Source organism: Lepisosteus platostomus, chromosome 7 (genome assembly GCF_059453375.1).
Source record: "Lepisosteus platostomus isolate fLepPlt1 chromosome 7, fLepPlt1.hap1, whole genome shotgun sequence".
Taxonomy (NCBI): domain Eukaryota; kingdom Metazoa; phylum Chordata; class Actinopteri; order Semionotiformes; family Lepisosteidae; genus Lepisosteus; species Lepisosteus platostomus.
Window position 1 is genome coordinate 29,107,274 of NC_142617.1, and position 15,803 is coordinate 29,123,076.

Here is a 15,803-nt window from a genome sequence, read left to right on the forward strand (position 1 = left end):
TGTCACCTCGCACCGGGGGAAGGAAAAGAGCCCGTGGTCCTTTTTTTCATTGACTGACAAAGACAAAGTGCCAATTGTAAAAATAACCCTTCTTTGTTCATTTGTTTAACTTAAAGAATTTCGCGAAGAACGTTTGTAATGTAGGGCGCTCTAAATGAGTTTGTCAAAATCACGGTTTCAAAATAAAAAAAACATCAAACCTTAGATTGGATGAGAACGTAATGATTGTTTCGCAAGGATGTGAACTTTGTATGATATTTAGAAATACCAACAAATTCAATATAGTGTCGATAATATTTATGATCAGTAATAATGACAGTAGTGGCAGTTTGAAATTATTAGTTATTAATAAATCACTTGGCTTCGAACATGTTTTGATATTTAGAAATATAAAAAATGCTGATATAGTGTCCATAATATTTGCTATTTTAGTTTTTCAGATACATTTTTGTTAAAAGAAATCTCATGGTGACAGCTGGGCTTGAACGCCCGACCTCAGGCATGCAAGGCACACGCTTAAGCCATTACGCCACACACGTAATCATGTGGGAGTGAGTTAAACTGATGCAGACATTTTCAAAGAAAGTGTACTACTGTGATAACTTGAGCTACAGTATATGAATATAATTATATCGTTATTAATTTCTTCAGATACGAGATTCCATATTATATTCCCTATTAATCAAATTCTAAAAAGTATGCGTTTTTTACTGCGATAACGAGCGTAACTATTTGCAGAAAAGGTTAAAACATAACTTTATGAAGTATATAAACTTAATATAGTCAGAAGGAGCACATAAAAACTTTAAAAAAATAACCACAGTAGGTAACCGAATGAAATACTTTGATGCTTAAAATGTTTAGGAAGAAAGTGGAATACTGGTGTGTATTTTTTATTTAAACTACCAATACCAGTCATATACAGTTTACATAATATGTTTATGTTCCTAAATTAATATCATTTATGATCTTCAGACGCTGAATGCTCCTCTTCTTTTTATGCTCAGCTACTAAAATTTCCCTTTAGTTGTTAAACTCTATATAAATATTCAATAGTAAGCTGATTAAAACATGCACAGTAAAGAGATTAAATGATTAGATAATTTCACTAACAACCAATGCACCACGAGTGCCCCTGTCGGTCATTTTGGCCAGCCAAATCACGTACCGCGGTACAACGCAGTGAACTGTGGGTAATTTCGTGCAGTATGGGGTTGTACCATGCATTTTGAACGGTACAGTAACCTACCCACAAGCCACCGCAGGGCACCGGAGGGCACCGCGGTAAGTGATTGGCTGGCCAAAATGACCGACAGGTGCACTCATGGTGCATTGGTTGGTAGTGAAAAGATTTAATCATTTAATGTCTTTACTGTGCACATTTTAATCCGCTTAGTTTTGAATATTTATATGGAATTTTACCACTAAAGGGACATTTTAGTAGCTGAGCATAAAAAGAAGAGGAGCATAACGCATCTGAAGGTCATAAACGATAATAATTTAGGAACATAAACATTACTGTATGTACATAAACTGTACTGTGTATGGCTGGTCTTGATAGTTTAAAGAAAAATACACACCAGTCTTCCATTTCTCCCTAAACATTTTAAGCATGAAAGTTTTATGAAACGGTACCCAAATATACTATTGCTCTATAGAATTAATTTTAATTTTTTAGATTTAACACGAAAATTAAGATGTTTACATCTTCCGCCTGAGAACAGTCACCCGTTGCTACCCAACGCAGAAACACAGCAACTAACTAGCAAAGAGAGGACATTAGCTAGCCAGTATGATAAAGAAATAAATGATTATTTTGTTTATTTCTTTTGCACATTTATTTGAACATTTCCATCGATTGTACAAGTATTGGAAACTGTCCAATCCCTAGTTCATCAGGCATTTTACCGGTCTGGCGCCGGTCTGTGTCTTCTAGGATATAATGCCAGCGAACTCTTGTTTTTATGTCCACTATAACAGACAATCTCCTTTGCTTTTAACCGAGCGTTTAATAATTTCCTAAAATGAAAATGATTTACTTTATTTCCCTCACGGGATCAATAAAAGTATCTATCATCTGTCTAAACTATGGGACAGAATTCTGGGGTCTCCCCATACCAGAGATTATGGTAGGGCTTCAGCATGGTGATTGGCTGACACCATCTGACACCCCTCTGATTGGAGAAAAAAGACGTGCTGGTTTGCTATACATACTGTACCAGGAAGAGGATTTCTTTCTATTTAAAACGTGTATTTTAAAAGTTTAAGAAGTAAAAACCTTACAGCGTACACAGATTTCTAAACTGATCAGGATCGTTATCTTTGTCTTATGCATAATAATGTTCACCCCTCTGTCCAGCAAATTAATAATAAACTTTATTTTATATAGCGTTTTAAACGAATAAGTAATTAGATTGCTCATAAACCTAATCACTTGCTTTTTCTTTTTATTAAGGCTCAGATTTCAACTATAGATTGTATTATAAATAACCATAATAATAACCAACCAACAAAAACAACCATATAAACATAATACCAACCAAAAACATAGATAACAACCACAATACAAAATCAAATATATCAAACCATTTTACTCTCGCAAATTCGTCCAATTATCATAATCCCGCCCCTTATGCAAAATCAAACCTTCCTCCCATCCCAGTTTATCCTGTTTATCATAAACAAAATCCACCTCAATTTTCAACATAAAGCATTACACAAAATCAATACCTCAACACTCCATACTCAACAACGATAATTCACAAACAGCCAGAACATGTAACTCCACATTCCCAAACAGACCTCATTTCCATAGCCCTGCCCCTTATGCAAAACCAACATCCCTCCCCTGTTTTCTCTCTCCCCTGGCGTTTGTAATCGTTTTTATTTTCAAATACATTTTAGCAAAGTCATGTATTTTAAAAATCTTAAGATTTTTATATGTATGTCTTTATTTAGTGGTTTCATTAGTGACAGAGGCTAAACTTTCTTGGAAAAATGTGTTTTATGTAAACCATGTTTGCTATTAATTCATTCAGGGCTAAAATATGTTCATTGTTTTCCAATGAAAGAAGGGTTCCTTTCGCCGTAGTCGGGTTGAAATTAGAAGCTTGCCACGCCCGGACTGTTACACCAATGCATTAGCATGTTAAAGCGATTTCATTGAGGAGCCTAGCCTTTAACTAGTAAGTACTGTACTTACTGGGTTTTTGAGGGGGGGAGGTGTCTTTCGCTGGAAATCTCGCCTCCTTCTACTTTGAAAATACCTGTGAAACCGGTTTAATTCGTCACAGCCAGCACTCCTGCAGAGAGGGGGGTTGTACTTGCAGTGTATACAGTACACGCGTTATGCTCTTCGTTAATGTCTAAGCTGGAACACATCATTATATCTCATTTTGTATTTCTTAAAAACAAAAAATTGTTTGCCCAGCCTAACAGTATTGTTGTTATTGTTTTTAACCTGTAAAGCGCTTTGAGGAGCCACCTTTAAAGGCGCCATATACAATAAAGTTCATTATTATTACTATTGTTAATTTGCTGGACAGAGAGGTGAACATTATTACACAGAAGACAAAGATAGCGATTTACGTTGCATTGTGCATTGTGCTGCTGTAATACAGTTTTAAATAATTAAAAGTTTAAACAGTATCAGCTTTATTTATGGGTTTTAAATCGATATTAATGTTAATATTGTAACGCCTAGGTTACTATTCATTGTTATTAAAATGACTTAAATTCGATCATGTTGTGATATTTAGAAATATAAATTTGTTTGGTGCGAGTGAGATTTTAATTAATCTCTGACTAAGGAAACTTTTAGTTTTTTCAAAGAAATGTTTGTTAAAAAAAATCCAGTGGGATTCGATCACAGACCATGTGACGTGGAGTCAGGAACCTAACCCACAGCGCCACCGGCAAAGTCACGTGGAGAGTGCTGAAAAAGCACTACAGAAACATTATCTACAGACAATGTACAGCGTGTACTATTCTTGTGTTGCGGTACATGAATATAATTATATCATTATTAATTTCTTTAGATACGCGATTCCATATTATATTCCCTTTTAATCAAATTCTAAAAGTATGCTTGTTGACTCCGGTATCACGTTAGTTAAAGACTTCGATGCTTAATGTTTAGGGAGAAATGGAATACTGGTGTGTATGTTTTCTTTAAAGTACCGAGACCAGCCATATACTGTATGTTTAAGTTCCAAAATTAATATTGTTTATGGCCTTCACACGCGTTGCAGTATGCTCCTATTCTTTTTATGCTCAGGCACTAAGATTTCCCTTCAGTGGTAAAATTCCATATAATTATTCAATACTTAAACGGGCACAGTAAAGACATTAAATATACATATACACACTGTATACAGTACAGTTTGCATACAGTAATATGTTTATGTTCCTAAATCAGTTTCTTTTATGAGCATGTGAAAGGCATGGTGAATCGATTCTCAAAAATTACTGTACTTTGCATGATTGGAAACAAATGCGTGATTGCGAAATGCTGTGGTGTTACTTTTACAAAGACAGTCAATGAAAAAAAGAATGTGGACCAGGGCAATACTTTGAGTTTACACTTACAGCTTGTCCAAGGTCATTCATTATTAATACTATTAGTAATATCTTCGTTAAAGACTTTGATGGCGACAGCTCAAACATGAGAGGTTGAGCTTTATTAGCTCCATCTTATCTTCCGGATACTATTTATTTTGCTTGCGATATTATAGGAGAATTTACGGTAACTAGCGTTATTTGCCGGTAACTCGCGGTAGACTGCGTACAGCGTACCGGAAAATAATGCGGTATTGCCCGCGCATTTTGAATGGCTGCATCTGTATTTTTGGCCGGCCACATCAAGGTTTTTGTTTCTCAGTTTCTCAGACCGCTTATTAAATCTCGGTTACAAAAAAAAATCACCTTTTGGTGCCTTTTAGCCTGGAATTAAAATGCATGAAAATGTTGGGTACACATCCTACTTCACAGCTTCCAATTAAAAACATTCTAGATTTTTTGTTTTTAAAAAGTTAAAATAAAAACTCAAGTAGCTTGGTTGGATAAGCATCCATCCCCTTGTAATAGATAAGATCACTTTATTGGCCATTTAAAATTTCTTGTATTTGAAATTTCTTTTCCCTAACCCCAGCTTGGTCTCCATGAGACACACAGACAGGGAGAGAAGCTTGGGGTCAGAGCGCAGGGTTAGCCCCTGGAGCAGTTGGGGTTAACGGCCTTTCTCAGAGGCTTAACTAGTAGTATTTCTCTACATTGGCCGCAAGATACGAACCGGCAACCTTCCAGCCACAGGCGCAGATGGCAGATGGATCTCTGTGCTAGATCCTTAGCCACAGGGCTACCGCACCACCCTAGCAAATAATAGGAATCCTGAATTAGTTTAGATGTAATCAGTCATCTTCAAAATCATATAAAAAGTTAATTGGCCTCCGCCTGAGTTAAATTGTAATGATTTACATAATTTCAGTATAACCTATAGAAACTCTTTTGTTGATTAGCGCATTTTAAAGCAAAGACTCAGCAATGAGCGCCAAGGATGTGTATACAAAGGATGAGTATAAAAAATATTCAAAGGTATTGAATACAAGAAGCAGAAGGTATATGGCATCACCAAATGCGAAGCATTAAGTTTGATGTAAACCCAACCCAACACAACACATCACCCAAAAAACACCATCCATGAAGCATGGTGGTAGAAGCATCATATTATGGGGATGTTAATTACTGGGGCACTTGTCAGTAAAGAAGGTAAAATGAATGGAGAAAAGTACAGTAAAGTCCTTTAGTAAAACCAGCTACATTCTGCATGAAAGCTGAAACTTTGATGGATGTTCAACTTACAGCATTAAAGCAAACCAAAGTACGCAACCCAGGCTACACCAGAGCTTAATTGTCTCTAAATCCAATTAAATGTTTGTGGGATGACTTGAAGATTGATGTCCATGAATGCTCTCTAAGGAACTTGACACAGCTTGTTCAGTTTTGTAAAGAAGAATGACCAAATATTGCTAAATGTAGGTGTGCAAAATTGGTTAAAGACCTATTCCAACAGACTCAGGTAATTGCTGCCAGAGGTGCATCAACCAAGTATTAACACAGTGGAGTGGAAACTTATTCAGTTATTGTTTTTAATGTATTGTTTCACAAGAAAACATTTTTCTCCTTAAAACATTACATTGTGTAGATAAGAGGACAAAAATCCTTACTTAAATGCTTGAATCTGAGGCACAGACGTAACAAAACATCAAGTGTGTGTAGGCACGGCATTGTATTGGTGTGGTGTGCATTGTTCTTAATCGAATTTAGAGTTGTGTGCTGATGGCTACTTAAAGCGGCGTACTTTGTTGCATAAAATAAGTTAGCCAATTTACATTTTGTTGAACTTGTGAGATTCATGGAAGAAATGGAATGTCCTTCTTTGAAGCATCTTAAGTTTGATGGATCAAACTGTGGAAGTTATCTGAATGACAAAGATTTGTCAAAAATGCATCCAGCTATTGCAGGCACACTCTTAGAAGAGTTAGAATGCCGCTGTGTGGACAAGCCCTGTGTTCTCTTTAAAATTGGATCAGTCCACTAATATATGTAACAGTAAGCGGCTCATTACCTAAGCTACATACATGAAAACAGGGTGAAAACATTTTTTTAAAAAAAGCTCTGAAATTGTAGATGGAAGACCAGAGACCATTTGATATGAAGCAACTAATTAACAAAAAAAAGGAGCAAACTTGGTGCAGTATGCACAGATGGAGTTGTTCAAAAACTCCGTGAAAGAATTAAATTCTGTAAAGCTCACTGGGTTGTCCTTGCTGTAAGTGATGCAGCCAGATCTGTTGAACAAGTAAAACAGTTCCAGCAAGGCTTGAGGGCAAGTAAGAAGTAAGAAGTAAGAACCAACAAGCTTCATGAGATGCAGAAACAACTGGAGGAGCCAACACTGAAGTTTAACACATACAGTGAGGTGGTTGTTAATTCAAAGCTCAGTGTCAGTTCTCGCAGATCTTTAAAATCCCTGAGAGATGTGCTGCTTCCAGCACTCAGGACTCTGATAAAGCCAAAGGTTGTCTTATTGCTAACAGACAATTCAGCTTTGAGACCCTCTGTCACTTGATGAAAGATGTACTTGTGCATGTAGTTCTTCTCTCAAAGCATTTTAAAAGGGAATACAGACTTCTCCACAGTCCGACCTATGGTTCAGCTAAAGAGGCACTGAGAGAGGTATTAGTCCATCCTGGTCCTTCAGAGCAGGACTTTTTCAGTTCCCTTCAAGGTAAAAACTTTAAAGGAGACAAACTGTTTGTCATACACAAAAGCCTTCCTTTGACAACATGCAAAGCTGATACGTGGGTTTAATGAGGAAGAGAAAAAAAAAACTTATCATCCTTCTCCTGTTATGTTCTTGTACCTGCAGTGGAGAGGAGGTTGGCAATAAAGGACAGATTGACAACAAGGTTGGACAGTATTTACAATTAACTTATGAAGATCATGTTGTGTAGTAATTATTTACCATTATTCCCCTCCAAGATGCTGAAATCTCCCCATGAGCTTCATGTAAAGGGGGAATTCCCCCTCATTTTCAAAAATGAATTTCAAGCCCTGGTCATGAACAAATTCAGGGTAAAGTTTTTTACACCTTTCATCATCATCTGCGGAATCTATTCTATTTCCTGTGTTCTGAAGAGCAATCCAAATGTCATATTCCTTCCACAATTGCTGCAGTGTCTTGTCCTCATCAGCGTCTGCCTTATCAACAGAGTGTTCCATATGAAGCTACAGAAAATGTTTCTTAAATGTTGAACTCGCCCCTTGGTCAATTGGCTGCAGTAGCGATGTTGTAATAGGCGGCATAAAACGTATCGCCATTTTCATCTTCTTTGGGGTGGCCAGGTGGATTGTTGGGAATAGTAAAGACTTTATCAAGGTTATTCTTCTGGCGATATTCCTTAATAAAGGGTGAAAGATGTGTTGGTGAACATTGTCCGTCTTATCCAGGCCTTAGGGTTTGAATGCTAAATAACTGGGAGCAATGACTTGCAGAGCTCTCAGATTCTCGGAATGATAAACAAGAAGAAGCCTGTGTTTTACGTTGCCCTCGGGGTTGCCTCCTCTTGGCAAAGTCAGTCCAACCTTCGATGCCTTATGCCTTCTGACCTTGGTTTCCTCTTGAATTAAATATAGATGAGGGTATTCTCTTACAGAATAGCCCTGTCTCATCAAGGTTGAATATCTTTTATCAGTTCTTCTTAAAACTTCTAATTTCCCACTTAAGAGTACTGATTTTCTTTCCCTTTTGCCTTAGTAACACCACCAGACACTACTTTAGCTATTTTGCTTTAACAACACATGATTACTGATAAAAAAGCACAGAAATCTCAGATAAAATAACACCACAAAGGCTAGTTGATTCCACACAATTTCAAACAAAGGTGATGGACTGGGATGCTGTATATTCCTCCGCTGCATGTCATCTGCTATTTTCCGAGAAGTATTCCTCAAAAACAGTTATTGGTCCATCGCATCCGTAGTGGATTGTCTGTTAAAACAGGAATTCATCCTTATGAATTTTGGGTATAAATTAGTGGTGTCCTTTAACACGAATTTCTGGATAGTGAGGGATAGGTGTATGAGATATGATTGTCAGGGGAGGTGGAGCCTTTTCCAAATAAAGGCATGTGTTGCTAAGCAAAAAATTTGGAATTTAGCAAGTAGCAGCAATGAGCCATTTTAAAATAATTGGCTGTATACTCCCCTGGAGGAGAGACTTCTAGAGAGCCTCTGAACCAGGCTCTGACCAGAGAAGGAACTGTAGCTCCACTGTTTTATGTAGTATCTGTGGGTTGTTCACCTATCACATGTAGACAAGACAGAAAATTTAGCTGAGAAGAGAATTTACTATAACTTGTTAAAGTTGACCTTGTAGATAGCAGTTAATATATACTGTATTTACTATTGTGAACAGAACAAAAGTGTTTAGGCTTCCCACTGGAAAGATGAAACTGGACAGCATTGGTCTGTAGTCCAAGCAGGGAGAAGACAGCTTTTCCTACCGTTACTAAGGTCTGATCTGCCAGGAAATTAGCATTGTGCTAACAGTATTTGTCTGTTAACCAGTGAATTATCTGCAAGGAAACCCTACATTTTTTTCTGCATCTTTCTAACCTAGATCTCAAGGGTCCAAAACCCTAATGCATACAATTTTCTGTTGAAAATTCGGATTGCATAATATTGATGTTTTTTTTATTCATGTGCAAAAACTGCATTGGTTAATTGTCAGAATTGTGAGTCTTGACAACAGTTTCAAAATGTAATGGTTATTACTTGATATTTATTATGAGAATGCATACTATCTGCTGCAGTGCTACTGCTACTGCTATTTTACTTGCTGCAGTGATAGATAAATTGGATCCCCCATTAAATGTAATGGCTTTGGGGATGAAAAACACTATATAAATGACTTTATTAACCACTATAATATTCCTGGAAGGCATTTTATTTATTTAAATAATTATTTAAAATGATTTTAATTTGGATTAGCAAATAAAGCTTTATTTATTTCAGTGTATTGTTTTTCTGGCTCATTATAATTATTTGGCATCTCTTACTTTAAAATACTTTGGGTCACTTTTTTGACATTGGTTTAGAAATTTTGATCTGGATAGAAGATTGCTTCATACTTGTTCATGAACACCACTTCTAGAAGCACCATGTTTTTTTCTTTTTAGAGGTCTTCCTTCTGGGGCTGAGCAGACCTAGCCTTTCTAAGTATGTGGGATCTGTCTAGATCCACTACAAGGAGTCAGTGTTTGTCAGTTTACTATTATTTTGGGAATACTGTGATAAGTGAGTAAACCCAGTGGTGGTAGAACAAAATTAGGAGTCTTTTGTTCCATGAAACAGAATCAATTGAAAATCCATGTTCTGAGTTATGAAAATCTGAATATTTTTCAGAAAAATATTCAAGAATTTACAGTGAATATATAGTACATGAAATACTGTTTAAAATTTGATTATACATCAAGTTTGCCTATAGCCATTTAGCCTTGATTAAGTGCCCTGCTTTTAAATAATTATGGATTGGCACACAGGATTGTTTTACTTTTAAATAATGGGGAGGCTTTGAAAGGTTCTTTTAAATTAATTGGAAGGTTAGTATTCATAATTTGCTTGATTACATGTGGTAGTCAGTTTGCCCCTTATTGTAGAGTAGGTTTTGTGTACAGTACTAAGTATAAGAAGTTCAGTTTCTTTAAGAGAGACTCGGGTGCTGCCACAGTCTGAATCTTTTGTTTTTTCACTACAACTAATCTAATGGATTACAGAATTAACACATGAATACTGTTATAAATATACTAAGACCTAGGAGCCATTTTATGATTCCATGGAAATTCCAAACTTGGACCCATTTATTATACTGTGCAAGTACACTGTTCACACACCTGCATATAACTGCACTTCTTCGTTTTGTACTGCAGCCTCCTGTATTTTCTCTTCCATAGGTACCCTTTTGAGCCTCCAAAAATGCGATTTCTGACGCCAATTTACCATCCTAATATTGACACTGCTGGACGAATTTGCCTGGATGCGTTGAACCTGCCTCCCAAGGTGGAGTACCTTCACATTGACTACTTCCTAATAACAGCAGTATTTGATAATGGTCAAATTTTTACATGATACTCAACTGATACTTGGATTCTGAGTTTTCACTTAGTAGAAAATTCTTAGAAGCGGCGAAACTGGCAAGGGACAGCTTGATTGTGATTTTTTGAGAGAAAAGGGAGAAGTGAAATAAGACCCATACTTTCAGTAGGTATAGGATCCAGGGAAGTTTTTTTAAGTATGGGTTTATAATGTGGTTTTCTTAAACGTAGATGGAAAAGAGCTGGAAAGGGAAAGGCTAAAGAGGGGCAAAAGCAATGTTACATCAAAATGCCTCGGATGGGCATTTGCATTTGACCTTGAATTATTCCATGGAGATCAGTGTCTGAGAGGCTTTCCTAGTTCCCAAATTGCAGCTGTAACCAATTCTAACATTTAATTGATTTTTTTTTCTTTTATTCTTGTTAGAGGCATGTAATAGAGCCAACTTTATGTACTTGATGGAGTATTCATTAGAGGTTATGGAATACTGCTTCTAGGCTTCTAGCGACCTCTTGTGGTAAAACAAGGTTCCTATCCAACCATAAGTTTTTTAGTAACTGCTTTATTTCTAGAGCAAGCAGTGAGCTAGAGTCTACTCCAGGGAGCTTAAACACTGGGTGAGATTCTAAATCTATTGGTATTATGACCAAAACTGTATACAATATCCATATTGAGGTGTTATACCTTGAATTTAAATTCTCCGATTTTAAATGTATATCCTTTCCGTCTCTTCATTGCTTTCCCACATTGTTTACAAAATGTAACTATGAACATTACCAAAGGCATTTTCATTAGTATACTCTCTAAGGTCTGAGGTACCCATGCTTATATACAGTGGATATAAAAAGTCTACACACACTTATTGAAATTGCAGGTTTTTGTGATGTAAAGCCAGAAATCAAGATAAATCATGTCAGATATTTTTCCATCTTTAATGTAACCTTGCAACCAACAAAATTCAAGAGAACAAAATAGAATAGAAAACAAATAGATACTTATTAGGAAAAATAACTAAAATTAAAAAAAACTACAACACTCTGGTTGCATAAGTGTGCACACCATTTTATAATGGGGGCTGTAGCTGTGTTCAGAGTTAACCAATCACATTCAAAATCATGTCCGAAGTGGCATACACATGCCATGATTGAAAATTATTCTGATTAACCCCAAATAAAAATCAGGTGTTCCTGTAGGATTTCCTTAAATCTTTCGTGGTTGCATCCTACTTGGATAGCCATGGACCGCAAGGGGCTGACAAAACATCTACGGGATCTTATTGTTGAATGGTACTGATCAGGAGAGGGGTATAAAAGAATATCAAAGGCATGGAGAACTGTGAAGACTGTCATCAATAAGTGGAAAAAATGTGGTACCACAGGGACATAGCGGTGGCACTGTGGCTAAGGATCAGTGCCTGTGGCTGGAAAGTTGACGGTTCATATCCCGCGGCTGGCAGAGGAATCCTACTCTGTTGGGCCTCTGAGCAAGGCCCTTAACCCCAACTGCTCCAGGGGCACTGAATAAATGGTTCACCCTGCGCTCTGACCCCAAGCTTCTCTTTCCCTGTCAGTGTGCCCATGTGCCTCATGGAGAGCAAGCTGGGGTATGCGAAAAGACAAATTCCTAATGCAAGAAATTGTACATGGCTAATAAAGTTAAAATCTAAGTTCAAGTTCAGGACGACCCTCCAAATTTGATGACGGGACAAGGAGAAAGATTATCAGGGAGGCTACCAAGATGCCTACAGAAACATTAAAGAAGCTGCAGGAATTTCTGGTAGGTACTGGTCACTCCTTTTATGTGACAACCTCCAGTATTCTGCACGACTGGGCTATGGGGTAGTGTGGCAAGACGGAAGCCATTTCTCACAAAAAAGAACATCCAAACCTGTCTAAACTTTGCAAAAAAATAATTCAATCACCCCACACCATCTTAAGGTCTGATGAGACAAAAGTTGAACTTTGGCCTTACTTCTAAAAGATATGTTTGGCGCAAAGACAACACAGCTCATCATCCAAAGAAAACCATACCTACTGTGAAGCATGGTGGTGGCAGTATCATCCTTTGGGGCTGCTTCTCTTCAGCTGGAACAGGGGCTCTAGTCAAGATAGATGGGATAATAACTAGCTCCAAATATCAAGATATTTTGGCACAAGACCTGCTCAGAAAGCTGAAGATGAAAAGGAATTTCACCTTCCAATATGATAACAACCCAAAACACACATTTAAGTCGATCAAGGAATGGCTTCAGAAAAGGAAGATCAGTCTTGGAATGGCCCAGTCAGAGCCCAGACCTCTATCGCATAGAAAATGTGTGGAATGACCTAAAGAGGGCTATGCACAGGAGATCCCCTGGCAATTTGAAGGATATTGAATTTTTCTGCAAGTTAGAGTGGGATAACATTGCAAAGTCCAGGTGTGCAAAGTTGATAGAGACTTATTCACGAAGACTTATTGCTTTGGGGGTGTACACTTATGCTACCAGGGTGTTGTAGGTTTTTTCATTTCAATTATTTTTCCTAATAATTATCTATTTGTTTTCTATTCTATTTTGTTCTCTTGAATTTTGTTGGTTGCAAGGTTACATTAAAGATGGAAAAATGTCTGACATGATTTATCTTGATTTCTGGCTTTACATCACAAAAACCTTTCAATAAGGGTGTGTAGACTTTTTATATTCACTGTAAAGGTCATGATTTTACTGCCTGCATTTATTACTCTGTACTAATATACATTAGTAATCACATTCCAGATGTTTGCTTCATTTTCAGGGTGCTTGGAAGCCTTCTCTCAACATTTCTACTGTTCTCACTTCAATCCAGTTGCTGATGGCTGAACCAAATCCTGATGATCCCCTGATGGCTGACATTGTGAGTAACCACCAGCAGTAATGTATGCAGTAGGATACAGAATGAGAAATGTGTGCTTTTGGTGTCACCTTCAGGGAGGTGTTTTGGAATGTCTATGGCTAAGTAAAATTTGTGTGAGAAATCATTTGTTCTCTGTGTTTAATCTGTATACAGTATTAAACACAACTAAGTGAATGTTTCCTGTTTGAAGCTATCGATTTATAATGGTGGTGTAATATGAGCAGAGTGAGATGCGCATGTATATGTTTGTTTTGAATTTGTATTTATTTTATGTTGAGTGTTGTTTTTTGTAGGTTTGTATGGTGATACCAAAGAGAAATGTCCACACTTACTGTTGGTCAATAAATGTGTGTTACATTCCTGCATAATTTGCCCAAAATCTGTCCTTGATCATATGTCTATCTGCCTCTAAGCAGTAGACACCCACATTTAGACAAACACCTCAAATTCCACCTATTACCCAAGACATCCTTTTTAGGTCTTGAGTAGATCAATAAGATGTGAACTGCAAATTTCATACTCCCTAGCTTAATGAAATGAGGTATCAATCTTATTTTAGGAAGATATCAGGATCTCCAGTTCCTAGGTGTCTTGGTAGTGTTTTCACATATTGATAATTTAAACATCGCTGGTGTAAGTGTAAAATTGGCTTCCAAGTAGTTGAGTTTGAAGTTGGAACCAATACTGAAATAGTATTTCAGCAAGTAGTGTGAAAACACTGAAATTAAAAATGAGCTGCCTTAAAGTACATTTCTCTAGTACATTCTGTATTTCTCCCCTGCCTGTGATTTATAACATGCCAGTCTGCCAAAATACCTGTAGATACTGTTTATGCTATGAGAACGTGGCTGAATTTACTTCTGGAAGGAAAAAACCTTCCAGAAACCCTAAAAGGAGACAATTAAATGTAGTTCAAGTAAGTAGCTGCTTCAGCATGCATAGGCTGCAAAGGAACTAGTAGCTGAACAAGAACTTTTCTTTTTTTCAGCATGGAGTAGACAAAGGTTTCCCATAAGGTTCTGGGTAATCAGTAGAGTACACTGCAACCATGTTTAATGAAATGTCACTATATATGTAGTAAGCGTGAATGGATTGGGGGTCTTTCTGAGAAACTACATTTAGGTTGAGTCATGTTTTACAAGAGATTGCTTCTCAATTACAGAGTTTCCTGGCTGTTCTTTTGTAGGCATCAGTTTCTCCGCTTAAAGACGGTTTACTTTTTTGTATTCCGTATGTTAAGGATAAGAGATTTTTGTGAGAGAGCTTGCCCTCTGAGGAGCCAGTTTGATTATTCGATAAAGTCAAAGGGAGCTCCTTGGTGGCCAAAATGATCTCAACCAAAGGATAAGGTTGAGAAAGCCCTGTGAAGACTTACATATAGAGATAGTTAAATAGCATAGTTAGGTTCAAGGACTAATATAGAGAGGCTGCTGTAGGCTCAAGTGTAATCTCGTCGATCTGGCCATAGCCCTTATTAGAAAAAACCTTCTATATAGCTTTCATTGTGTGGAAAGGGGAAAATTGTCTATAAAGAAGTTTTATGTTCAGAGGTTTCCACCAGCCATGTGTGACATGGTTGTGTGCGAAAGCCATATTCTTGGTTCAGATCTCATGCCAGTGGTTGAGCCTTGAACCAGGATGGCCAGGTTGGTTAATTGAAAGTTTCTGTAGAATGAGAGACAGCCTGTCTGAATGAGCCCCCAAATGTAGCAAAATTCCACGTGAGGGAAAGGAGTGGTCAGGATTGGCTGTGCATAAAATTGCCAACTCCTCTATGCTAATTAACATATCAATAATAAAATAGAATAAAAGCTAGTCTGTGTCTAGACTCCCATCTGAAAGGAAAGAGTGTTACCTATGCAATACAATCTTCACATGAAAACTGTTTTTACTAACGTAAAATAAAGATTCTCTACTTCATTGGAAAAGCACCAATGAAGACAAGGTGATATGGAGGGTATTATATAGAGTTTTTTTTAATTATTTTCAGTCATCAGAATACAAGTATAACAAGCAAGTTTATGTGGAGAAAGCAAAGAGGTGGACATGGAAACATGCCATGCAAAGGAACAAGGTGAGCTGCTGTTTTTTTACATGGTCTCTTATTAAGCTCTACTGTAGTCATCTGACCAGGTCAGAAAGAGAATAAGCATAAAAGAAAGGAATAAACAATAAAATGGAAATAACACAGTTAAAGTAATTGAAAGGATTCACTGTTCTAAGAAGATAATGTTCTTGTAGATTTCCTGCAAGAAATAGTTTCAATAGTGAAAATAA

The 15,803-nt window shown here is 37.0% G+C and overlaps 1 protein-coding gene across 5 annotated transcripts in view; it reads left to right on the top strand.

Annotated features, from left to right (window-relative positions):
* Window positions 1-15,803, top strand: part of ube2t (ubiquitin-conjugating enzyme E2T (putative)) — a 40,499-nt gene that overhangs the window by 12,551 nt on the left and 12,145 nt on the right. For 3 of the 5 annotated variants that reach the window (XM_088639765.1, XM_088639763.1, XM_088639762.1), the window contains exons 4-6: window positions 10,515-10,620; window positions 13,428-13,526; window positions 15,517-15,600. In XM_088639765.1, the coding sequence (XP_088495891.1) occupies window positions 10,515-10,620; window positions 13,428-13,526; window positions 15,517-15,600 (289 nt within the window). The remainder of the gene's footprint in view (window positions 1-10,514; window positions 10,621-13,427; window positions 13,527-15,516; window positions 15,601-15,803) is intronic. The other 2 variants (XM_088639764.1, XM_088639766.1) reach the window with 2 other exon arrangements.